At 56.6% G+C, this 24,669-nt stretch overlaps 1 protein-coding gene and 1 long non-coding RNA gene across 2 annotated transcripts; one reads left to right on the top strand and one right to left on the bottom strand.

The window, feature by feature from the left end:
- The first annotated feature begins 1,276 nt into the window (after positions 1–1,276).
- Positions 1,277–24,392, top strand: KIF7 (kinesin family member 7). The gene is given in 20 exon segments (XM_047086707.1): positions 1,277–1,604; positions 3,037–3,237; positions 3,623–4,016; positions 4,218–4,737; positions 5,273–5,386; positions 5,895–6,122; positions 6,886–7,031; positions 7,376–7,491; positions 7,668–7,696; positions 7,698–7,821; positions 9,490–9,692; positions 19,835–20,032; positions 20,313–20,438; positions 20,613–20,789; positions 21,610–21,825; positions 22,520–22,726; positions 23,455–23,653; positions 23,763–23,909; positions 24,048–24,133; positions 24,135–24,392. Coding segments are annotated over 20 exon segments (4,017 nt in total).
- On the bottom strand, positions 22,633–24,219 carry LOC124517316 (uncharacterized). The gene is made up of 3 exons (XR_006963416.1): positions 23,921–24,219; positions 23,768–23,845; positions 22,633–23,598 (listed from the first exon to the last, which is right to left on the bottom strand). It is a non-coding gene; the product is annotated as an uncharacterized LOC124517316 (long non-coding RNA).
- Positions 24,393–24,669: the final 277 nt, after the last annotated feature.

Raw genomic sequence — 24,669 nt, 5'->3', positions numbered from 1 at the left:
CCCGCTTCCTCCCGCGCCAGACCGCGCCCGTGGAGTTGTCCCGGAGCCTTGGGTGCGCGGAGTTCTGTGTCCCGAGCGCTGGAAGAGCTCAGGGTGCGGGGCGAGCCGAGGCGCCCACTGTATTGCGCGATAGTTACCGCTGTATCCCCAGGGCCGGGCACCCAGCAAGGCACTGGAGGATTGAGTGAGGGAAGGGACGAACCGTTACGTGTGCTCAGAGAAGTTCAGTAGTGACAAACCAAGTGCTGCGGGCCCGTGGGTAGGAGGCGGTGTGGACCGTGATAAGAAGAGAACGGGGACGGGGAGAGTTTTTTGGATGCAGTTTCATCATCACTGTTGGGCAGCTACCAAGCGTCCGACCTTGTGCTGGGCGGTGGAGATCCAGCAGGAAGGGAGACGCAGGCTCCCTGCCTCCCAGCTCCCTCTGCTACAGAGTGGCCAGTGGCGGGTGGGAGCGTCACCGGGCGTCGTGTGTGCGCCGCGGTGCGGACACGGAGCAGAGGCGCTTCCCTGGCTCCCTGAGGGAGAGGGGGCCAGTCCGAGACCAGAGAAATGAGGAGCCTTGGGCAACACGGGGTGGGGTGCAGGAGGGGAGCAGACAAGGCAGGGCTGTTAAAGTTTGGATGGCCGTGGGGAGCCTCTCTTGGGAGAGTGTCAGCAGGGGGGTAACATGATTGCATTTGCAGTTTTGAAAGATGCTCCTGGTTGCTGCGTTGGAGACAGAACAGTGAGGAAGCTGGTCACAGCCATCCTGTGGAGATGTCAGTGGCCGGGAGCGGGGCTTTGGCAATAAGACGGGGAGAAGCAGGTGCACTTGAGAGATGTTTAGGAGATGGAATTGGCAGGTTTGGTGGTAGGAGTTTGGTCTCGAAGGATCTGGCTTTTTTGAAGAAGGCGGGGCAGGGGGGAGTGAGGTGACAAGGGCGGAGGTGATGGAGACCCTGGTGGGTATTAGGGAAAGGGGCTCCCTGATGTGGTGGTGGTGGAGCGTGCGTGTTCTAGGAGATGGGGTCACCGGGGAGGGGTGCGGCTGGAACACGGAAGCCCTTGGGAGTCAAGCGGAGGAGTTGGGGGCCTTCTTTGGCCAGTGACGGGAACCACGCAGTGTTACCGTGTAGGACCGCACGTGGCCCTCGCAGTATTCGGACACCAGGCACCCTCCCTTCCATGTCCCCAAGGTCGGGAGCCCCGGGATCTGGCTCCGGGTCACCTGCAGGTGCTGATGGCCAGGGGCCTCTTCCTCTCTCTACAGGACCGGGAGCTGCCCTCCCCCAGCATGGGGCTGGAGGCCCAGAGGCTGCCGGGGGCCGAGGAGGCCCCGGTGAGGGTGGCCTTGAGGGTCCGGCCGCTGCTGCCCAAGGAGCTGCTGCACGGGCACCAGAGCTGCCTGAGGGTGGAGCCGGGGCACAGCCGCGTCACCCTTGGTCGAGACCGCCACTTTGGCTTCCACGTGGTGCTGGATGAGGACACGGGGCAGGAGGCCGTGTACCAGGCCTGCGTGCAGCCCCTCCTCGAGGCTTTCTTTGAGGGCTTCAACGCCACGGTCTTTGCCTACGGTCAGACGGGCTCCGGGAAGACGTACACCATGGGGGAGGCCAGTGTGGGTGAGTGACCCAGCGGGAGGCCCCGTGCCCTTGTGGAGTCTCCCCAGCTCCTGCCCCTGCGTTCCTGCTGCCACACCCCCGTCGAAGGCGAGCCGGGTTCCCAATCTGACCTGCGGCCCCGGGTGGGAGCGGCCGTGTCGGGAGGCTGACCAGGACGGGAAGGAAGAGTCCTTGACGTGGGGAGCCTTTTGCACCTCCACAGAGATGGGGTCACACTGCGTGGCTCCGGGGACCTCAGGGGGAGGAAGGGCGAGGCAAGTCGGCTGGTCTCTGGAGGTCGTCAGGATGGCTGACACGGCTCAGGGACCCGTGTTCTAGTCAGAGTAGTGGGAGGGGGGATTGTTCTGGAAGAGCCGAGTTTGGCTGCTGCCTGGCAAGGGGGCCGGCAGTTCAGTGAGGCCCTGGAGCTTTCGTTTGGGAGGGATGCTTTGGGCCAGTCGAAGGAACTGCCCCACGTTAAGTAGCACAAACGTTCTCTCTCTTAGGTTACAAACGCATACAGGTGTGCCGTAGAAAATTAGGAAAATACAAACACGAGCATTTGGTACTTTCCAGAAATCACTCGCCCGGATACCGTTCCAATTTCTCTGAGAAAATTATTTTACCTTTTAAAAAACGGATTATATTGTACCTGTTCTTTTATATCCTGTTTTTTTTTCTTACAATATATCATCCACATGTCTCTAGATCGTTAAATATTCAAGCTAATTAAAAAAAATTTAATGTTTATTTTTGAGGGCGAGCGACAGAGTGTGAGCTGGGGAGGGGCAGAGAGAGAGGGAGACATAGAATACGGAGCAGGCTCCAGGCTCCGAGCTGGCAGCACAGAGCCCGACGCGGGGCTCGAACCCACAAGAGATCATGACCTGAGCTGAAGTCGGACACTCAACCGACTGAGCCACGCAGGCGCCCCTCCAAGCTGATTTTTTAATGGTGGCTTGGCATTCCATTGTGTATATAAGTTAACTTATTTAACCAGACCCCTATTGGATCTTAGGACGGACTCTTAGGATGTTTGCATTCTTTTGAAGTTATGAAGAGTGCTGTTCTGAACACCCTCTTATTACTTCCTTGGGATAAATTTAGGAGGTCCTTTAGCTAACTGAGCGTAGACTATAGTAATGAGCTCCCTGACCCGGGGAGTAATCAAGCCAACGGTATCTGATGATCTAGCAGAGATGTGGTGGAGGGGATGCTTATTACTTCATGAAAGGGGTTGGCCGAACCTTGAGAGGTTGCTTCCAACTCTGAAGTTCCATAATTCTGCCTGACCTTCCTGGAGCGTGGTCTGGCTCAGGCTACCCAGCCATCCTGGCCTCCGCTGCTACGCTCATGCTGGAGCCCTGCCCTCCAGCTGCTGGCTGGGGCCCTGGGGCCTCGAGCCATGTCCGCCGGAGGCATGGTGGCAGGAGGCTCTGCCGTGTCTCCCCAGCCTCCCTTCACGAGGACGAGCAGGGCATCATCCCGCGGGCCATGGCTGAAGCCTTCAAGCTTATCGACGAAAATGACCTGCTTGACTGTCTGGTGCACGTGTCCTACCTGGAAGTGTATAAGGAGGAGTTCCGAGATCTGCTGGAGGTGGGCACCGCCAGCCGTGACATCCAGCTGCGGGAAGATGACCGCGGAAACGTTGGTGAGGAGCTCCTGGGGCCTCCACTGGCTGGGAGCGGGACATGTGGCTTGACGCGGCTTCACCTGCTGAGGGGTGGCTCACCTGTCTGGGAGGGCTACCTCCTGACTGCGAAACCCGAGCCCTGGAACGTTTTGCCTTCCTTTCTCCCGTCTCCCCGGAGTTCAGTATATACTTCTGTACCCAGAGTGCAAGGTGGGCGCGGGCAAGCGGGAGCCCCTGGGGCCCGAGCCGGGATGGGCAGGACCCTCCCCACCCCCGCCTGTCAGGCATGGGGAAGGGGCATCTGAGTCGGGAAGAGCTGGCAGGGGCTAGCCCTGCTCTGCCTGCCCTCCTGGCCAGGCCCGGGCTGCCCCTGCGCTGGGCTCACAGCCTTGCGTGTCCTCAGTGCTGTGTGGCGTCAAGGAGGTGGACGTGGAGGGCCTGGACGAGGTGCTGAGCCTCCTGGAGATGGGCAACGCGGCGCGGCACACGGGCGCCACACACCTCAACCGCCTGTCCAGCCGCTCACACACCGTCTTCACGGTGACCCTGGAGCAGCGGGGGCGCGCCCCCGGCCGCCCGCCGCGACCCCCTGCGGGCCAGCTGCTGCTCTCCAAGTTCCACTTCGTGGACCTGGCGGGCTCGGAGCGGGTGCTCAAGACGGGCGGCGCGGGCGAGCGGCTCAAGGAGAGCATCCAGATCAACAGCAGCCTCCTGGCGCTGGGCAACGTCATCAGCGCCCTGGGCGACCCCCAGCGTCGCGGCAGCCACATCCCCTACCGGGACTCCAAGATCACCCGGTGAGGGCCCTGCGGCCCACGGGAGCAGGGGCCCCTCTCCGGCCGCTGGGGGTCAGGGGGCGGCGGGAGGCGCGGCGAGGAGGGGATGGGGCCCCTCTGGCTTTCCGGTCCGAGGCCCCCCGGGCGACGAATCAGGGTCCCGGGGCCGGGCGCGTCCTGGCGCTCCGGCGCCCCTGACGCGCCCCCGCCCGGCGTCCTCAGGATCCTCAAAGACTCGCTGGGCGGGAACGCCAAGACGGTGATGATCGCCTGCGTCAGCCCCTCCTCCTCCGACTTCGACGAGACCCTCAACACCCTCAACTACGCCAGCCGCGCCCAGAACATCCGCAACCGCGCCGCGGTCAACTGGCGGCCCGAGGCCGAGCGCGCGCCCGAGGAGGCGGCGGCCGGCGCGCGCGGCCCCCCGCGCCACCGCTCGGAGACGCGCATCATCCACCGCGGACGGCGCGCCCCCGGCCCCGCCGCCGCCGCCGCCGCGGCCGCCGCCCGCCTGGGCGCCGAGTGCGCGCGCTACCGGGCCCGCACCGACGCCGCCTACAGCCTCCTGCGCGAGCTGCAGGCCGAGCCGGGGCTGCCCGGCGCCGCCGCCCGCAAGGTGCGCGACTGGCTGTGCGCCGTCGAGGGGGAGCGCAGCGCCCTGAGCTCCGCCTCCGGGCCCGACAGCGGCATCGAGAGCGCCTCCGCCGAGGAGCAGGCCACGCAGGGGCCCGGCGGGCCGAAGGTGGCCAAGGGCCAGGTGTGGCCCCGGGGAGGGAGGGAACGGGGAAGGGAGCCGTCTTCATACGGCCAGCGGCGCCCCTGCCCCTTGTCCATCAGCGCAGCGCATTCCGGATTCAGAGGCGATGCTGATGACCTTGACCGCGTCCTTTACCCTCCCGAGTCTCAGGGTCTCTGTCTGTGAAACAGGGATAACGTGGGTATCTACCTCCTAGGCTTGTTGTAAGGGCCGAAGGTGTACCGAGTGCCCAGCGCAGCACGCTAGTGGAGCCTCAGTGGGTTCCCAATAATAGTGCTGCCGTTATTATTGTTGATAAAAGTATAATTCATAATCCAAGAGATGGCCCAAATAGCTTGCAGAGGGGACCGCAGGCTGGGTGCGCTCTGGAGCCCCATTGCAGGCAGGGCTTGCAGCAGAGTAGCAAGCTGGACTAGGGGAAGCCCTGGCAGGGCAGAGAGAGGGCCGGGGTGTCCCAGAGACAGGCAGGCTTGTCCGCCGGCTCCTGCCCCTGAAGCCTCTCTCCTTGCCCCTATCATAGGAAGATGGGGCACTGCAGTTGCTCGCCCTGCAGAGCCAGGTGGCCCGGCTGGAGGAGGAGAACCGAGACTTTCTGGCGGCCCTGGAGGACGCCATGGAGCAGTACAAACTGCAGGTGGGGGCAGGCTTCCTCAAGGTGGAATCGAGCTGAGCTTCCGGGGACAAGGGGGAGTTAGCCAGGGCGGGAAGAGATGGAGGGGGCACAACTGAGCAACAGCGTGGAGGTGAGGAAGAGAATGGTGCGGGTGGTCGTGCCTGATGGCCATGACCCTGGATGAGAGGTGGGACTGGAGGGGCAGTCGGTCGGGTCCCCGTCGTCCCAAGGCAACTGGGTCAGCATTGCTCCCGGCGCCCTCTGGCGGCAGTGACTGGCATGAACGTGGAGGACTGACCTGGAGCTAGCAGGGTGGGGTGAGAGCTTGACCCTGAACAACTGGCGTGCGTGTGCGTGTGTGCGTGTGTGCGTTTGGGCAACAAGTGGTCAGAGGTATCTGGCCCTCCTCGGTTTTAGCCGAGAGAGGGTGGGGTGGCCCCTTTCTTCAGTTTCCCGCACTTCTGCCTGCCAGCGTCCCGGCACCCTCCCCGTCCGCACCCCCCATCAGCACCCGGAACATGTCTTCCAGAGCGACCGGCTTCGGGAGCAGCAGCAGGAAATGGCGGAGCTTCGGCTGCGGCTAGAGCTGGTGCGGCCTGGCTGGGGGGCCCCAGGGCTCCTACAGGGCCTGTCCGCCGGCTCCTTTGCGCCCCGGCCTCACACAGCCCCCCTCGGCGGTGCCCACAGCCACATGCTGGGCATGGTGCCCCCCGTCTGCCTTCCTGGAGATGAAGTTGGCCCTGAGACCTGGGGAGAGGTGAGGAGGCCGCGAGGCTGGGGGTCTTGCGTTGGACGGGCTCGGGCAGGGGAAGGGCGGTGCTGCCGAATGTATCCGGCCTTTCCCGGGACCAGCTGTGAGATACCCCTTTCCAGGGCTTCTAGAGAAAGGGCCAAAATTTGGGGGACTCTGTAGGGCCGCTCAGAAGGGTCTGGTACCACTGGGCATCCCTGGGCTGGCTGGAGATTTTTGAAGTGAGGACGTTACAGAGGGAGTTGGGCTTCAGGCGCTGGATGGAAAGCTTGCACACCTCCAGAGATGGGGGGCTTATCACCTCTGAGGCCACCCCTTCTGTCTTTGCAAGTATACTTTTCCATGAGCCCTAATCTCCCTGAGCCCGGCCTTCTAGTCACTTGGGACCTTTTGGACAAAGGCTGTCCTGCGTCTTCCTGAAAGTTCTGGGTCATCTCAGCTGTAAAAGCCCAAGGCATTGCGGGGAGGGAGGGTGTGGGTTTGACCGGAGTCTGTTATACATCCACCACTCTGGCAGGGCATTGCTGGTGAGCTGTATACAAAGATAGGGCAAGCCGTCATCCGTGGGGTCCCAGGTGCTATGGGCGCCACGGGGGAGGGGGCGCTGGGGGGTTGGGAGGAAGCTCCTACTCTCACTTGGGATTGGCAGGGCTGTGAGGAGGGCGGGCAGGGCCGGGCATAGGCACGAGCAAAGATCAGTGATGGAAAACGGCTGATGGACGGTGCCCTGGGCGCTTTCTGTCCTGAAACCCTGGCCCTCCCCTGGCAGGTGACAAATGGCAGAGAGGCTGGGGCCCAGCTGCTGGCAGAGGCGGACAGCCAGGGGAGCGGCTCTTCAGCTGCCTCGGAGGAGGAGGGGCAGGAGGAGGGGCAGGAGGAGGGGCAGCCGCCCCTGCGGCCCCCGCACCTGCGCAGGTGAGTGGGACCAGCTGCCCACCTGACCCGAAGCACCTCGGGAGCCAGGCTGGGCTGGAGGAGGGCCCCACTGTGGTCTCAGGGAGCCCTCACCTCCGTTGCCCCGTCCGGTGGGGAGAGCAGATGGGGACTGTGGGCTTGGAACCGGTGGGGTGAGTACGCCACAGGGTGGGCCCCGGGCCTCCTGGTTCTCGGCCTTCACGGCGGCCTTCGGTGCCCCCAACAGCCCAGCCCCCTGGCCTCAGTTCTGCCAGACCGACGCCCCGAGGCTCCATTGACCCCGAGAGGACAGAAGACCACAGGGGCCTCTCTTCCTTCCTCTGAGTCCTGCTTCTGTCTTCCAGGAACGGGATCAACAAGTGGAGCCAGAGGGTGGGGGCCCGCCCAGGAAGTCCATGTGCCGGGAAGGGCCCAGAGCTTCACCCCGAAGAACCGGGTGCAGCCGTCCCGGGGCCCAGAGGTGAGCTGGGCCTGGTGCAGAGAGGGCTCTGACCCTCCCCTCCGTGATCCTGGACTGGCTGTCCCAGACGGTCCACACGCCATGCCTCGCCGCCCCTGCCCGGGGCGTGCCTCTCCCCTCCCCCGCCTGCCCCACTGATCGTTGGGGTGGTGGCCTTGACGGCGGGCTTGTTACAGTAGCCGGTGGGAGCAAGGCCCTGGCGCGGCCCCCGCCGGACCCCAGCTGCCACGGCCTCTGAGCGGCGGCTGGCCCAAGCCCAACAGAAGATCCGGGAGCTGGCCATCAACATCCGCATGAAGGAGGAGCTCATTGGCGAGCTGGTCCGCACAGGTGAGGCGGTGGGCCTTCGGGCGGGCCGCCCGCCTGAGGGTGGTTAGGAGCGGGGACCAGGTGGCTTAGTGTGGTAGCCGACTCAGCCTCTTGGGGCTGTGTGACCTTGAGCAAGTAGAATAGCCCGTCTGTGGCTCTGTTTCCTTCTCTCTAAAGTGGGGCTAGTAATTGTACCTGCTTTTTGGGCCGTTGAAGGGACTTCATTCAGCCGAAGCGCTAAGACCGGTTCTCAGAAAGCAATACCTATTCGTGGTAGCGGTAGTTGTATTTGTCAGTTGCCTGCCGTGTTAGGCACCTTGCTGGGCACAGGATCCCCTACTCTTAGGGTGCAAACAATGGCCCCAAATCATGCTATGTCCGCTACTGGTGACACATGTAAAGAAGCAGCTGAGCCTTTTTATTTGAAGGGTTGTGTATTTATTACAAAATGCATTATGAAGGGCCGCCTGGGTGGCTCAGTCGGTTGAGCGTCCGACTTCGGCTCAGGTCACGATCTCACGGTTCGTGGGTTCGAGCCCCACATCGGGCTCTGTGCTGACAGCTCGGAGCCTGGAGCCTGCTTCGGATTCTGTGTCTGTCTGTCTGTCTGTCTCTCAAAAATAAATAAACATTTACAAAATGCATCATGAAGAATTTCAAACACAAGAGGAGGAAGGCTGGCACAGCAGGTCCCCGTGTGCCCGTCACCCGGATTTAGCATCACGAGCTTCTCCCATACATCCCTTTCCTTTGTCTCTTTTGCCTTCGCTGAGGTGTTTTGAAGCAAATCCCAGGCATCTTGTCATCTCACCCCCACATCGTTCAGTTTGCCTCTTTTTGGACACTTTAACCGACGTGCCATGAGCACGTCTAACGAAGCTCCACGTCCCCCCCACGCCCAGAGCACAAGCCTGTGCCCTCAGGTCTTTGGCAGAGCCCGTGGACAGCCGATTTGCTGGCACCCAGCTCCACACATGTCCCACACCGTGCTCGCGAGGCCTCTAAAGCGTCCCTTCTCCTGTCTCCTCACAGTCCTGTAGACTGTCCCAAACCCCTCGTGTTCAGGACTTGCCCATTGGCTTCCTTGTGGTGTTATTTAACTCGTCCCTCCGCTCGCCAGATTTCCCGCCAATGGAAGTCAGTTCTGGAGGCTTAATTACACGCAGGCCCAACCTGTGTATTTGTTAGCAGGTGTCAGGTGAAAATAAAGCCAATTTAGGGGTGGCCTGGGAGGCTCAGTCGATGAAGCTTCCGACTCTTGACTTCGGCTCAGATCGCGATCTCACGTCTCGTGAGTTTGAGTCCCGAGTCAGGCTCTGTGCTGGCAGCGCGGAGCCTGCTTGGGATTCTCTGTCTCCCCCTCTCTCCGCCCCTCCCCTGCGTACATGCACGTGCGTTCTCCCTCTCTCTTTCTCACCAAAACAAACATTTAAAAGAATAAAGCCAGTTTAACCCCTAATTTCTGCGGGTCATGGCTATGGATGAGGCTGATTTTAACTGAAAAAGTAAGTGGCTTAAAGGAAAATATGGTAAATCACTCACGGTGCCAGCGGTGCAGAGGCTTGGCAAAACCCCCGCAGGTGACCATGGCTGACGGAGGTCTGGAACCCCTCCCAGGGGGGCCGAGCGATGGGCCCCTTGGGGGAGAGGCTCTGCCTGTGCTGATGAGGCCCCCGCTCTCTGTTCCAGGCAAGGCGGCCCAGGCCCTGAACCGGCAGCACAGCCAGCACATCCGGGAGCTGGAGCAGGAGGCGGAGCAGGTGCGGGCGGAGCTGAGCGAGAGCCAGAGGCAGCTGCGGGAGCTGGAGGGCCGGGAGCCCCAGGACGCCGGCGAGCGGTCCCGGCTCCACGAGTTCCGCAAGAGGGTCGCTGTCGCCCAGAGCCAGGTGCAGGTCAGTGTGGGGATCCCGGGGCAGTGGCTGGGGGCCCGGGACCAGGTCCACCGGCACCCGTGGGCGCTCAGGCCCTCGTGGCCCAGCCCCTGGCTGGCTTGGGGAACGGCCTCCGACTCCCAGGGTGAGGCCGGTGTTACACAGAAGTCAGCAGCGCTGAGCGGTGGGGGGGGGCTCAGCTGTAAACACAGCAGAGGCAGGGAGGCCAGTGCCGCCTGCGGCCCAGTGAAGGGGGAAGGGTGGGCATCGAAAGCAAGCTACCCCTTCCTCATGCAGCCCGCCTCCCCCCACCCCCCCACCCCCCCCCCCGGCCACTTCTCTCTCCGTCCCGTCTCCTCTGTCTACCCCTCGGGCCGTCAGTCTGTCTGACTCGAACATCTGTCTGTCACGCTGTTGGTTGGTAACCCCCTCCGGAGCTTCCCGGGTGTAACCTGAAACGGGTCCCTGTGTGCAGAGGGCAGGGAGAGACCAAAGAAAGAGGCAGCCACCCCAGGTAGAAAGGTTTCCTAAGCAAGGGAGCTTGCGTCCCAGTCTGGTCTTGGCGGCAGCAAGGTGAGTGGATCCCCGCACCCGCGCACCACATCTTAAAAGTTTGTGAGGCTCCCTGAACTGCGTTCAGTCGTGTGTACATGCAGCGTTCTCAGCGCCACATCACTCTCTCGAGGTCGTGTCCTTAGAGCCGCCTCGGGGAGTGGGAAAGGCGAGCAGAGCCCACGTTCCAAGGACAGGGGAGGGAGTGAGGAGCCTCTGATCACCTGGGTCCACCCAGCTCATGGGTCAACTAGATTCAACAAGGATCACACGTTAGCCGAACACACAACATTGTGTTTGGATAATGGCACAGGGGCCTCCTTGTAGGACAGTAATGTCCGAGGCCATTCTATTTTGGAGGATAGCTGTTCTCATCAGAGACCTTTCAGTGTTGAGGACAGGCTTCTTTGGCTGTCATTTAAGCTTGCTAGATGAATTTAGTAAGGGCTTCTATGTGTGCTATACTGTCCTCCAGCCCAGTGGAGGGAACCAAGATGGCGGCCAAACGATCGTACTGTTGGAAAACAATGTCCGCCTGGCCTTGAGGAGAGGGAAGTTCGCAGCTTTAGGATATTGACCTGGGTGTGCGTACCGTACATGTTGGCCGGGGGAGGCAGCACTGCCAGGCGTGGAGAGATGGACTGGGGGATGTGCCCAACCAGGACTCCCACCTTCTTCCCTCTCCCAGTGGCACATTTACCATTCCGCGTCTAGTGCGTTTCACCAGGTCGGGCTTGTAGCAGGACAACAGGATCCCAGTGGAGACCGAGGAGTTCCCTCGAAGTAACTCACCCATCCAGATGGGACACCCCAGGCAAGTTCTGGTAGACCATCCCTTTCCCAGGCGTGGTGGGGCTTGGTGGTCTCAGCAGCACAGCACATGGCTCCATGGTGAGAGTTGAGACAGTGGCTGTTTCCCATGACTTCCATACCTCGACGGGATTGGGTGCCTTGGCAAGAGGCCCCAGTCTGGCATATGGGGCACGGGCCCTACTGGTTGATCGCTCAACTGTATGAAAGCCTGGGGGAGTACTTTAGTCCACCCAGCCAGAGTGGTTTTATCTGTTACTACTATAGTCTGCTGGGTTGTTTTGTTTTGTTTTTTTTTGTTTTTTGAAGTATAGTTGACATATTACATTAGTTTCAGGTGTACAACATAGTGATGCACCAAGTGTGTACTTACGGTGTGCTCACGGCAAGTGTAGCTACCATCGGTCACCACACAACGTTGTTACAATCCCATTGACTTTATCCCCTATGCTGTGTCTTGCCCCATGAGTTATTCATTCCATAACTGGAAGCCTGTACCTCCCACTCGCCTTCACCTGTGCCGCCTCCCCCTCCCCTCTGGCCACCATGAGTTTGTCCTCTGTATTTATGGGTCTGTTTGTGCTTCTTGTTCTCTATATTCCACATATAAGCAAAATCACACAGTATTTGCGTTTCTCATATTTCACTTAGCATGAAACCCTCCAGGTCCATCCATGTTGTTGCAGATGGCGAGATCTCATCCCTTTTATATGGCTGAGTAATATTCCATTGTACATATACGCCACATCTTTATCCCTTCATCTATCGATGGACACTTGGGTTGCTTCCATATCTTGGCTATTGTAAATTACGCTGTAGTAAACATAAGGTGCTTATATCCTTTCAAACTAGTGTTTTCATTTTCTTTGGGTAAATGCCTAGTAGTGTGATTACTGGATCATATGGTAATTCTGTTTTTAATTTTTTGAGGAACCTCCATACTGTTTTCCACAGTGGCTGCACCAATTAGCATTCCCACCATCAGTGCATGAGGGTTCCTCCCCCCCCCCCCCATCCTCACCAACACTTATTTCTTGTCTTTTTACATCTAGCCATTCTGACAGGTGTGAGGTGATACCTCATTGTGGTTTTGATTTGTATTTCCCTGATGATGAGTCATGTTGAGCATCTTTTCGTGTGTGTGTTGACCGTCTGCCTGTTTTCTTTGGAGAAATGTTTGTTCATGTCTTCTGCCCATTTTTGATGGGAGTATTTTTTGGTGTTGAGTTGGGTAAGTTCTTCATATATTTTGGATGCTAACTCTTTATTGTAAATGTCATTTGCAAATATCTTCTCCCATTCCGTAGGTTGCCTTTTAGTTTTATTTACTGTTTGTTTTGCACAAGCTTTTTATTTTTATGAAATCCCAATAGTTTATTTTTGCTTGTTTTCCTTGCCTCAGGGGATCTATCTAGAAAGAAGTTGATGTCAGAGATGTTACTGCCTGTGTGCTCTTCTAGGACTTTTATGGTTTCAGGTCTCACATTTAGGTCCTTAATCCATTTTGAGTTTATTTTTGTGGATGGTGTAAGAAAGTGGCCCAGGTTCATTCTTTTGCATGTGGCGGTCCAGTTTTCCCAGCACCATTTGTTGAAGAAACTATTTTCCCCATTGTATATTCTTGCCTCCTTTGTTAAACATTGACCACATAAGTGTGGATTTATTTCTGAGCTTTCTATTCTGTTTTATTGATCTATGTATCTATCTTTGTGCTAGTACCATACTGTTTTGATCACTACAGCTTTGTAATGTAACATGAAATCTGGAGTTGTGATACCCACAGCTTTGTTTTTCATTTTCAAGATTGCTTTGGCTATTTGGGGTCTTTCATGGTTCCATACAAATTTTAGGATTGTTTGTTCTAGCTCTGTGAAAAATTCATTGGTATTTTGGTAGGGATTATATTAAATCTGTAGGTTGCTTTGGGTAGTATAGACATTTTATTTATTTATTTTTTTTATTTTTTTTTCAACGTTTATTTATTTTTGGGACAGAGAGAGACAGAGCATGAACGGGGGAGGGGCAGAGAGAGAGGGAGACACAGAATCGGAAACAGGCTCCAGGCTCCGAGCCATCAGCCCAGAGCCCGACGCGGGGCTCGAACTCACGGACCGCGAGATCGTGACCTGGCTGAAGTCGGACGCTTAACCGACTGCGCCACCCAGGCGCCCCAGTATAGACATTTTAATAATATTTGTTCTTCCAATCAATGAGCGTGGAATGTCTTTGCATTGGTTTATGTTATCTTCAGTTTCTTTCGTCAGTGATTTATAGTTTTCAGAGTATAGGTCTTTCTCCTCTTTGAATAAGTTTATTCCTACATATTTTATTATTATTTGGTGCAGTTGTAAACGAAAGGGTTTTCTTAATTTCTCTTTCTGCTGCTTCATCATTAGTGTATAGAAATGCAACGGATTTTTGTATAACTTTGTATCCTGTGACCTTACTGAATTAATTTATCAGTTCTAGTAGTGTTTTGGTGGAATTTTTAGGGTTTTCTATATATAGTATCATGTTATCTGCATATAGGAGTTTTCCTTTTTCCTTTACCAACTTGGGTGCCTTTTATTTCTGGTCTGCTCGCAGTGGCTAGGACTTCTAGTACTATGTGGAATAAAAGTGATGAGAGTGGACATACTTTCCTTATTACTGACCATAGGGGAAAAGCTCTCAGTTTTTCATCATTAAGCATGATGTTAGCTGTGGGTTTTTCATATATGGCCTTTATTATGATGAGGTATGTTCTCTCTAAACCTACTTTGTAGAGGATTTTTATCATAAATAGATGTTGTACTTTGTCCAATGCTTTTTCTGCATCTATTGAAACGATCGTGTGGTTGTTTTCTCTTATTGATGTAATATGTCACATTGATTTGTGACTGTTGAACCACCCCCCTTGCACCTCAGGAGTAAATCCTACCTCATCATGGTGAATAATTTTTTAAATATATTGTTGGGTTTGGTTTGCTAGTACTTTGTTGAGGGTTTTTCTATCTATGCTCATCAGAGATATTGGCATGTAGTTCTCTTTTCTTGGTCATGTCTTTGACTCGTTTTGTTTTCAGGGTAATGCTGGCCTCAGAACGGATTTGGAGGCTTTCCTTCCTCTATTTTTTGGAATAGTTTGAGAACAATAGGTATCACTCGTCTTTAAATGTTTGGTAGAATTCTCCTGTGAAGCCATCTGATCCTGGACTTTTGTTTGCTGGGAGTTTTTTTGTTTTTTTTTTTTTAATTACCAATTCAATTCCATTGCTGGTAATCAGTCTGTTCTAATTTTATTTCTTGGTGATTAGTTTTGGTAGGTTATGTGTCTAGAAATTTATCCGTTTCTTCTAGGTTGTTCAATTTGCTGATGTATCATGTTTCTTAATATTCTCTTTACCATCCTTTGTATAATTTCTGTGGTGTCACTTGTTATTTTTCTTCTTTCATTTCTGATTTTGAGCCCCTCCCCTGCTTTATTTTTGATAGGTTTGGCTAAAGGTTTATCAATTTTGTCGATCTTTCCGAGGAACCAGCTCCTGGTTTCATTGATCTGTTCTATTTTTTTTAGTCTCTTTTATTTCTGCTCTAATCTTTATTATTTCCTTCCTTCTGTTGGTTTTGGATTTTGTCTGTTCTCTTTCTTGCTCCTTTAGGTATAAGGTTAGATTGTTGATGTGAGATTTTTTTCTTTTTGAGGTAGGCCTGTGTTGCCATAAACTTCCCTCTCAGAACAGCTTTTGTGGCATCCCAAAGGTTTGGGCCATTGTGTTTTCATTTTCATTTGTCTCCATATATGTTGTTGATTTCTTGGTTGGCTCATTCATTGTTTAGTAGTATATTTAACCTCCATGTATTTGTGTTCTTTCCAGATTTTTTCTTGTGGTTGATTTTTAGTTATGGTCAGAAAAGATGCATGGTAGGACTTTGATCTTTTGGAATTTGTTGAGACTGGTTCTGTGGCCTAATGTGTGATCTGTTCTGGAGAATGTTCCATGTGCACTTGAAAAGAATGTGTATTCTGTTTTAGGATGAAATGTTTTGAATATATCTGTTAAGTCCATCTGGTCCAGTGTGTCATTCAAAGCCACTGTTTCCTTGTTGATTTTCTGTTCGGATGATCTGTCCATGAATGTAAGTGGGGTGTTAAAGTCCCCTATTATTATTGTATTACTATTAATTAATTACTTTTTGTTTGTTATTAACTGCTTTATGTGTTGGGTGCTTCCGTGTTGGGTGCATAAATATTTACGATTGTTCTATCTTGTTGGATTGTTCCCTTAATGACTACATAATGTCCTTCCTTGTTCTTGTTACAATCTTTGTTTTAAAGTCTATATTGTCTGATAGAATAGATTACTACCCCAGCTTTTTTTTCACATCCATTTACATAATAGATGTTTCTCCATCCCCTCACTTTTTTATTAATTTATTTATTTTGAGAGAGAGAGCGAGAGCGAGCATGATCAGGGGAGGGGCAGAGAGGGAGAGAGAGAGAATCCCAAGCAGGCTTTGCGATGACAGATTGGATCCCAATGTGCGGCTCAAACCCATGAACCATAAGACCATGACCTGAACCGAAACTAAGGGTTGGACACTCAAATGACTGAGCCACCCAGGCATCCCACCATCCCCTCACTTTCAATATGCAGGTGTCTTTAGGTCTGAAATAAGTCTCTCTTAGGCAGTATATAGTGGGTCTTGTCTCTTTAATCCATGTCACACTGTGTCTTTTTTTTTTTTTTTTAATGTTTTCTTATTTTTGAGAGAGAGGAAGGGAGAGCGGCGGGGGGGGGGGGGGGGGGGGGGACAGAGGATCCGAAACGGGCTCTGCACTGACAGCAGAGAGCCTGATGCGGGGCTTGAACTCATGAACCATGAGATTATGACTTCAGCTGAAGTCGAGTACTTAACCAACTGAACCATCCAGGTGCCCCGATACTGTGTCTTTTGATTGGAGCATTTAGTCCATTTACATTCAAAGTAATTTTTGATAGGTATGTATTTATTGCCATTTTATTGTTTTTTATAGTTCCTCTCAGTTTCTTTATTCTTTTGCTCTTTTCTTCCCAGTTTGCTGGCTTTCTTTAGTGATATACTTGAATTTGTTCCTCTTTATTTTTTGCGTATCTATTCCTGGTATTTGATTTGTGGTTACTGTTAGGTTTGTATCTAACATCTTCTACAAATAGCAGTCTATATTAAGTTGATGGTCGGTTAAGTTGGAACCCATTCTTTACTCCTCTCCCCACCACATTGTAGGATTTATGATGTAGTACTCTATAACCTTTTACTTTGTGAGTCCCCTGACTGATTTTTACAGATATACGTATTTTACTTCTTTCATGCTTCCTACTTTTCTTACTCTTACTTATGATCTTTTCTTTCCACTGAAAGAGTCCCATTTAACATTTCTTGCAGAATTGGTTTAGTGGTTGTGAACTCCTTTAGCTTTTGTTTGGGAAATTCTTTCTCTCTCCTCCTATTCTGAATGATGGTGTTACGGGGTAGATTATTCTTGGCTGCAGCCTTTTCCTTTCAGTGCCGTGAATGCCATTCCCTTCTGGCCTGCAAAGTTTCTGCTGAAAAATCAGCTGATGGTCTCATGGGGTTTCTCTTGTATGTAACTGTTTTCTCCTGATGCTTTTAAAATCCTCCATCACTACTTTTTGCCATTTTAATTACTCAGTGTCTTGGCGTGGGCCTCCTTGAGTTGATTTTATGGGGCGATTTCTGTGCCTCTAGATCTGGATATCTGTTTTCTTTCCCAGCTTCAGGAAGTTTTCAGGTATCATGTCTTGAAATAAATTTTCTGCCCTTTCTCTCTTTTCTTTCTGGGATCCTTATAATGCCAATGTTATTACACTTGATGGAGTCGCTGAGTTCCCTAAATCTGTTTTCATTTTGCATAATTTTTTTCTCTCACCTGCTCAGCTTGATTACTTTCCATTACTCTGCCCTCATCCATTCTTCTGCTTCTTCTAGTCTGCTATTTATTCCCCCTAGTGTCTTTTTAGTTTCATTTATTGTGTTCTTCATTTCTCGTTGGTTCTCTTTTTATGTTTTCTGTCTCTTTGTTCAGGGTCTCACTGATGTCCCCCACTCTTTTCTCAAGTCCAGTGAGTATCTTTATGACTGTTACTTTAAATCCTCTATCAGGCATATTACTTATTTCTGTTTTGTGTCGGCCTCTTGCTGTGATTTTGTCCTGTCCTTTCATCTGGGACATATCCCTCTGTCTCCTCATTTTGTCTAACTCTGGGTCGGGTTTTGTGTGTTAGGAAAGTCAGCTACATCTTCTGCTCTTGAAAGTGTGGCCTCATGAGGAAGAGGTCCTGTAGTGCAGTGTCCCCTGTTCACCAGAACCTGATGCTTCACACATATCTCACATGTGCATCGTGTGCACCTGACTGTTGTGGCCACTTTTGCCATCCGTCCAGTGGTCTGCAGGGGCTCTCTTTGTCTGCTGTGGGCAGAGTTTGGTCCCTGTGCCGTTAGTGGGCCAGTCTGGGGCCACGCCGGGCTTGAGTTGAGTCAGATCAGGGATTTGCCAGAGCCGTGGAAGCACCGAACTGCAGGGCCCTTTCCCTGTGTTTTCCCGAGAAGCTTTTGTGGATGCGCACGGCCTCCAGCAAGACCAGCTGTCTGCCCCCAGCCCACTGCTGGCGCCGCAGTCAGACTAGTGTGGTTGTCTTCCCATCTCTCTGGGGCAGGAGCCACTTTGGAGTAGTGCCGGCCTCTGTGGGGGCTGCTTCCACACTGCCAGGCTGTGGCCTGGGTTGGATGGGCTCTGGCCCAGAGCATATTAGAGCGGACGGGTCTGCAACGTGCACAGGGGCAGGGCATCCAGTTTTAACGAGGTTTGTGAGCTGTCCTCTTGTGAGAGGGGACCTCCTGCTACTATGTCCAGGACCCGCCACGGGGGTGGAGGAGGTGGATCTGTAAAGTGTGGGGTGCGTGGTGTCTGCAAGGCTTGCGCCCGCCTTCTGGGGGAGGAGTCCTGTCTTGCTGGGACCGAGGCAGGTCTGGCTGCAGGGGCAGATCTGCTGGAGCGCCGTGGGATGAGGCTCAGTGTAAGTTAGGCAGTGAGTGTTGGTGTCGCGCTGGCCCCCACGAGGGGCTGTGTGTTGATGCTGGGGGGGCAGAGCGTGGAAATGGCACCTGCCAAGTCCTCTGTTCCTGGAGGAGTCCCTCAGTGATGTCTGTCCCTCCAGATTAGTAAATGACTCTCCCTCCATATGCCCTGGGCATTTTTCAAACTCCTGCTTCTGTCTGTATCTCCATGCCTGTGTGTTGTGCTGTCTCTTTAAGGGTGGGACTCCACTTCCTGTGGCCCTTGGGTTCTCCCAGACCTGAGCCCGCTGAGTTTTAAAGTTCTAATTTTTTTTTATTTTGCTTTTTTTTTTTTGAGAGAGAGAGAATGTGCGTGAAGCAGGAGGGGCAGAGGGGGGAGAGAGGGAATCTTAAGCAGGCTCCATGCTTAGCACAGAGCCTTACACAGGACTCGGTCTCATGACTGAGATCACGACCTGAGCCGAAATCAGGAGTTGGATGCTTAACTGACTGAGCCACCCAGGCACTCCTGAAGTTCCATGCTTTAAGTCCCACTACTTTTAAGAACTCTCAAAATTTGGCCCCTCTGGTTTTCAAAGCCAAATGTTAGGGTGATTGGTCTTCCCCGGGCAGGCTCCCTGGTGTGAGGGTCTGTTTCTGTCCCTTCTCCGCTTCCTTGGTGTCCCCCTTTCCCAAGGACGGTCCTGTGGTCCACCTAGCTCCCACCATGTCTCCGCCCTTCCCACCCTCTTCCACGGGTGTCTTCTCTTCATTTAGTTTGGTTTGTTCTGCCTGTCTTCTGGTTGTTTTCTGGGTTGTTTGCTCCCATGTGTTTTCTAGTTGCATCCATGAGATGAGGTGAGATTAGCGGCCTCCTACAACTCTCTCAGCTTTCATTTCAGCGCTCCAGCCATGAACCAGCCCGCTCACATGGCTGGAGCTTTTATTCATATTCATGATCTTTCAGAGGCTGTGGACTGGATTTTGGACAAGGGAACTCCTCCAGCAGTCTGCATTTTATCGTGTTTTATTTTAGTTTTTTAAATGTTTATTTTTGAGAGAGCATGTGCCAGCAGGGAGGGGCAGAGAGAGAGGGAGGCAGAGAAACTAAAGCAGGCTGTGTGCAGTCAGTGCAAAGCCTGACACAGGGCTCAAACTCCCGAACCGTGAGATCATCACCTGAGTTGAAGTCAGATGCTCAACCGACTGAGCCACCCAGGCGCCCCCACCCTGTTTTTCACCCTTGTATGATCCCGTCCATCTGTCCACCCACCCTTCCATCCACCAGACTTTATAGCTGTCTGTCCATCCGTCTTCCCCCCCTCCCTTCCCGTCTCCCTTCCTCAGCTCAGCTGTCCAAGAGACAGTTCAGTAGAATGGTCAAGAGCACGGGCTCTGGAGCCTGTCTGCTTGGGTTTGAATCCCAGCCCTGCCATTTAGTAGCCGTGTGCCCTCGGTCAAGTTTCCTGAGCTCTCTGTGCCTCAGTTTCCTAGTCTGCGAAGTAGGGATAATGATAATCCTATTTTTTCCATAGGATTGTTGGGATCATTTGATACCCACAGAGCACGTGATGTGTGCCTCGTACAGAGAAAATGTCCTGGTAGCCACCATCTTTTGCTGTCTTTAGTCCGTTACCCACTGGCCTGTTTTCCCTTCCGTCCGTCCCTCTCTCCGTCCATCGTCCTTCGGTCCTGCCTATCCTGGTTGAGTGTCGGGGGTGGTGCCATCTCGTGGTGGCCCAGCCGAGGCTGTGTCGGTCCAGGTGCTGAAGGAAAAGAAGCAGGCGACCGAGCGGCTGGCGTCGCTGTCGGCCCAGAGCGAGAAGCGGCTGCAGGAGCTCGAGAGGCACGTGCAGCTCATGCGACAGCAGCAGGGGCAGCTGCAGAGGCGGCTTCGCGAGGAGACGGAGCAGAAGCGGCGCCTGGAGACCGAGATGAACAAGCGGCAGCACCGTGTCAAGGTCGGGTCGGGTCGGGGGCGCCTGGGGACCGCGGGACCTCCCGAGCTGGCGGCTCGGCCTCCCTGAGTTTGTCCTCGCCCCTGAGAACGAGGAGAGCCCGAGGGCACGCGAGGCGGGCGGGACTCAGGAGGTGAGCCGTGCCCGCGGCCGGCGGCCCGCAGGAGCCCAGTCCCAGGGAGACGTGGGTGGCGAGGCCATCTCCGGAGGGGCTCTGGGGAGACGCGGCCGCCCCGCCCCCCTGGGACCCTGCCCCTGAGCTGCTCGCCGGGCGCGTCCCCAGGAGCTGGAGCGGCGGCACGAGCAGCAGCAAAAGATCCTGAAGATCAAGACGGAAGAGATCGCGGCGTTCCAGAGGAAGCGGCGCAGCGGCAGCAACGGCTCTGTGGTCAGCCTGGAGCAGCAGCAGGTGGGCCGGGCCGGGCCGGCGTCCCCGGAGCCCCCGGTCGGCTGCCTCGGTCCCCCTGGGGCGCGGCGGAGGTGGGGGATGGGAGGGGGGGCGCACCCTTCTCCCCCACTGACCCCGGGCGGTGGCCCGTGGGGCCAGGGGTGAGAGCTGAGTTCCCTCCGCCACCCCCGTCAGAAGATCGAGGAGCAGAAGAAGTGGCTGGACCAGGAGATGGAAAAGGTCCTGCAGCAGCGGCGGGCACTGGAGGAGCTGGGGGAGGAGCTCCACAAGCGGGAGGCCATCCTGGCCAAGAAGGAGGCCCTGATGCAGGAGAAGACGGGGCTGGAGAGCAAGCGCCTGCGGTCCAGTCAGGTGAGGCCCCGCCAGCGGGGTTTGTGCTGGCTGAGGTCCTGCCAGGTGAGATGCCATCGGGTGGCCCCCTCCCGTGGAGGTCCCTCCCGGTGACAGCCCTGCCGGGGGAGGCTCTTCCGGGTGATGCCCCTGCCGGGCAAGTTCCAGCCACGTGAGGCTCCGTCCCCTTCATTTCGCCCTCTGCACTTGCTGGGGGCCGTGCGGGCCAACAAGGAACAGCAGGTGTGGAAAGGGGGATGACCAAGGAGACGCAGGCCTCACAGGCGCTGGAGGCCGACGGACCTGGGCAGACGGCGGCCTCCCCGCTGCGCGGTATTCTGTCCCCCCTGCGTCACTGCTTCCTCTTGAGTAAGGAGGTTCTGAGCCAGTGCCCTCTTCGGCCGGTGGAATCACAGTGGTGCCAGGATGGTGGGAAAGGGGGGACGTCAGACCCAGAGCCCAGAGCCCGGGCCCGGAGCAGGTGCTCGGACTCAGTGCCCGCGGGGGTCGAGAGTGCTCTGAAGTCCAGCAGGGTTCAGGGTGCTGCTGGATTGTCCAGTGCTACCCCCTTTCTGCCAGGAGTGCCTTTTCCCATGCTTGCTGGGATCCTTCGGGGCCGTCTCCGGGGGTCCCTCCTCCGAGGCTCTGGTCCCGCTGGCCCCACTGGCCGAGCCGCCGCAGAGTCAAGAGCCGGGCCCTCCCGCCGGGCGGTACTCCCGGATCGTAGGGCTCTTGAGGGAAAGGCCCGCAGCCTCCGTAGCGTCCCGTGGCTGGGCCGCTTCTGTGACCTCTGCGAGGGTGGGGCCGCCCCCTCCCTGACCCCCAGTGGTGCCGCCCCCAGGCCCTCAGCGAGGACATCGTGCGAGTGTCCAGCCGGCTGGAGCACCTGGAGAAGGAGCTGTCGGAGAAGAGCGGGCAGCTGCGGCAGGGCAGCGCCCAGAGCCAGCAGCGGCTCCGCGGGGAGATCGACGCCCTGCGCCAGGAGAAGGACTCGCTGCTGAAGCAGCGCCTGGACATCGACGGCAAGCTGAGGAGGGGCAGCCTGCTGTCGCCCGAGGTGAGCCCCGCAGCCCGGACCTCCGCAGCCTGCCTGGCCTCGGCCTGGCCTAGGGCCGGGCCCTGCTGCTCCCTGACACGCTTTCCCTGCGAGTGAGACCCAGGGCGTGGGGTGGCCGCAGCGGGCGTGCTGTCCTGGCCCTTCCTCCCGCTGCGGCCCCCGCAGCAGGGACGCATGGATTTGGCCCTCGCGGTTCCTGCCCGGCTGGACCCTGGGGGCGCTCTGTGTCCTGAGCCGTGTCAGCCCGCGCGTCCGCGTCTCGGCTCCCTGTGTGGGAATGAGCGGTGGCAGCACGTCCCCGCGCCTCGTGGCCAGTCCCTGAGCAGCAGAGAGAGCCTTGTTGCAATAAACTCACCCCGGTGGCCCCTCTGGTGCCCGTAGCAGACCCGCCGTATCTTCCGTTTGGCGTAGGGTGCTCTGTGCTTCTGTAGATCACGTGACAGGCGATACACCAGAGAGCAGCCCGTCAGCAGAGCCTGGCCTCCCCCGGGGTCGGCGCTGTGACGGAAGCTTCCTGTCCCTGCCATACCAGTCAGGGACACTTTGGATGTGCTGTGAGCTCAGGATGAGGCGACAGAGCATCTCCCTCATGGCTGGGTGCTGGTGACGTCTGCCCAGGGCTGCCATCCGGGGAGTGGGTGTGCGTGGTGTGGGCACCCGGGCCTCCCCTTCCACGCCCGCCCGTGTCCCGCAGGAGGAGCGGACGCTGTTCCAGCTGGACGAGGCCATCGAGGCCCTGGATGCTGCCATCGAATACAAGAATGAGGCCATCACGTGCCGCCAGCGGGTGCTGCGGGCCTCGGCCTCCTTGCTGTCCCAGTGTGAGATGAACCTCATGGCCAAGCTCAGCTACCTCTCGTCCTCGGAGACCAGAGCCCTGCTCTGCAAGTATTTTGACAAGGTGGGTCACCGGCTCCCGGGCCCTCCGCCACCTCCGTCTGGTACTTGTGTGGGGGAGGGGTCTGCTGGCAGCTCCAGACGGGGGTCTGTTTCCTCCCAGATGCGGGGACAGAATCAGGGCCAGCTCCAGTCTCCCGGGCTGCCTCAGACTCTCCTCCTTAAACCCTAACTTTCTTAGTGAAACGAAGACCCGGTCTCCTCTCCCCCCACTTTCCGGCCTCCTGGCCCCTTCAGTGCACCCAGATCGGTGGTTCTCGGCAGGGATGGTTTTCCCCCAGGGGACATCTGGCCGAGTCTGGAGATGCTTCCGGTCCTCACAGCCATGAGGGTAGAGACCAGGGATGCTGCTGACCCTACAGCAGGCAGGACAGGTCCCCACCACCACAGACTCCCTGCCTGAAATGTCAGTAGTGCGGAGCTTGAGAAGCTGGGCCTCAGCAAGGCTCTGCCCGCGGGCTTAGGAGCCTGGGCCTCGGAAGGAGCTTGAGGCAGGGGTAGGAAGTAAGCTTCCTCTTGACAGCTGACTCTTGTCATTTGGAAATCCCTGCCTAGAACACCGTTGAGAAGGTGTGGGAGGCCAGGTCTTGGCTCAGCGGGACACCCTGGTGATTCCTTAGTGACGTCCGCCCGTGGGGGGTGGTAGCTACAAGTTTGCCGAGTACCTGAGTACCTGCCGCCGGTCGGGGATGGTCCGCGCTGGGGGCTGAGCCCGGCTGGGTCTTGGGACAGGTCGTGACGCTCCGAGAGGAGCAGCACCAGCAGCAGATCGCCTTCTCCGAGCTGGAGATGCAGCTGGAGGAGCAGCAGAGGCTGGTCTACTGGCTGGAGGTGGCCCTGGAGCGCCAGCGCCTGGAGATGGACCGCCAGCTGACCCTGCAGCAGAAGGAGCACGAGCAGAACATGCAGCTTCTCCTCCAGCAGAGCCGAGGTGAGGCCCCTCTCCCCGCCCGCGGCCCCTCCCCGCCTTCCTCGGCCCCTCCCCTCCTTCCTCCTCCGCCCGCCCCTCCCGGCCTTCCTCCGTGTCCCCTCCCGTCTAGATCACCTCGGGGAGGGGCTAGCGGACAGCAGGAGGCAGTATGAGACCAGGATCCAAGCGCTGGAGAAGGAGCTGGGCCGCCACCTGTGGATGAACCAGGAACTGAAACAGAAGCTCAGTAGCCTGAGTGCGGCGGGCCAGAGCAGGGGTGAGGCTCACCTGACCCGGTTTGGGCCGGCCTCCGGGAAGGCTTGGGAACCCCTCTAACCTCCGCTCTTCGGCGGGCATCTCCCACAGGGGAGCTGAGGCCTCCGTTTCTGACGAGTGTCGTTGGTCTCGGTGACAGGTGGGGAGAAGAGGGCCCTGTGCCTGGAGAGCAGACCGGCTCCCGGGAACGAAGAGGAGCTGCGCCCCGTGCCCGAGCTTCTCTGGCAGCAGTCCCTCCCTGAGGGGGGCCCCCCGCTCCCGAGATGAGGCGCGGGACTTGGTCCGGGCCCCGCTGCCGCTGACGTGGAAGCGCTCCAGCCTGTGCGGTGAGGAGCAGGGCGGCGCCGAGGAGCCCCTGGGAGGGCGGGCGCCCCCCGTGGGTGAGGCGGGCCTGCCCTGGAACCCTGGGCCCCCGCCCAAGCCCCGGCGGGACCCGCGCCGGGCCAGCTCAGGCATGATCGACGTCAGGAGAAACCCGCTGTAGGCTGTGCGCAGAGCCCGCCTTGCAGGGAGGCTGAGCCCGCTCCCGGGCACGGTCAACCCCGTTCGCTTCGTGAAAGACGGCCTTTAGCTCTCCCTCCAAATCCGGGTCCTGATCTTGACACAGCCGGGATCAGCGAACCTGGGCCACTAGCCCCAGTGGATCAGACTCCTATTTTTTCATCTGTAAATTCCTGCCCCTCATTTCTTTGAGCTCCGGTACCGGATTGCCATCTTTTGGCTTGAGAGTTCCCAAAAGGCAATTCTGGTCCCAGACCTGC

This window comes from Lynx rufus, unplaced genomic scaffold (genome assembly GCF_022079265.1).
Source record: "Lynx rufus isolate CCGP_SWC_20201006 ecotype Redwood Valley unplaced genomic scaffold, mLynRuf1.p SCAF_21, whole genome shotgun sequence".
Classification (NCBI taxonomy): Eukaryota; Metazoa; Chordata; class Mammalia; order Carnivora; family Felidae; genus Lynx; species Lynx rufus.
The sequence above is the reverse complement of the archived record's forward strand: the minus strand, read 5'-3'. Positions and strand labels throughout refer to the sequence as shown.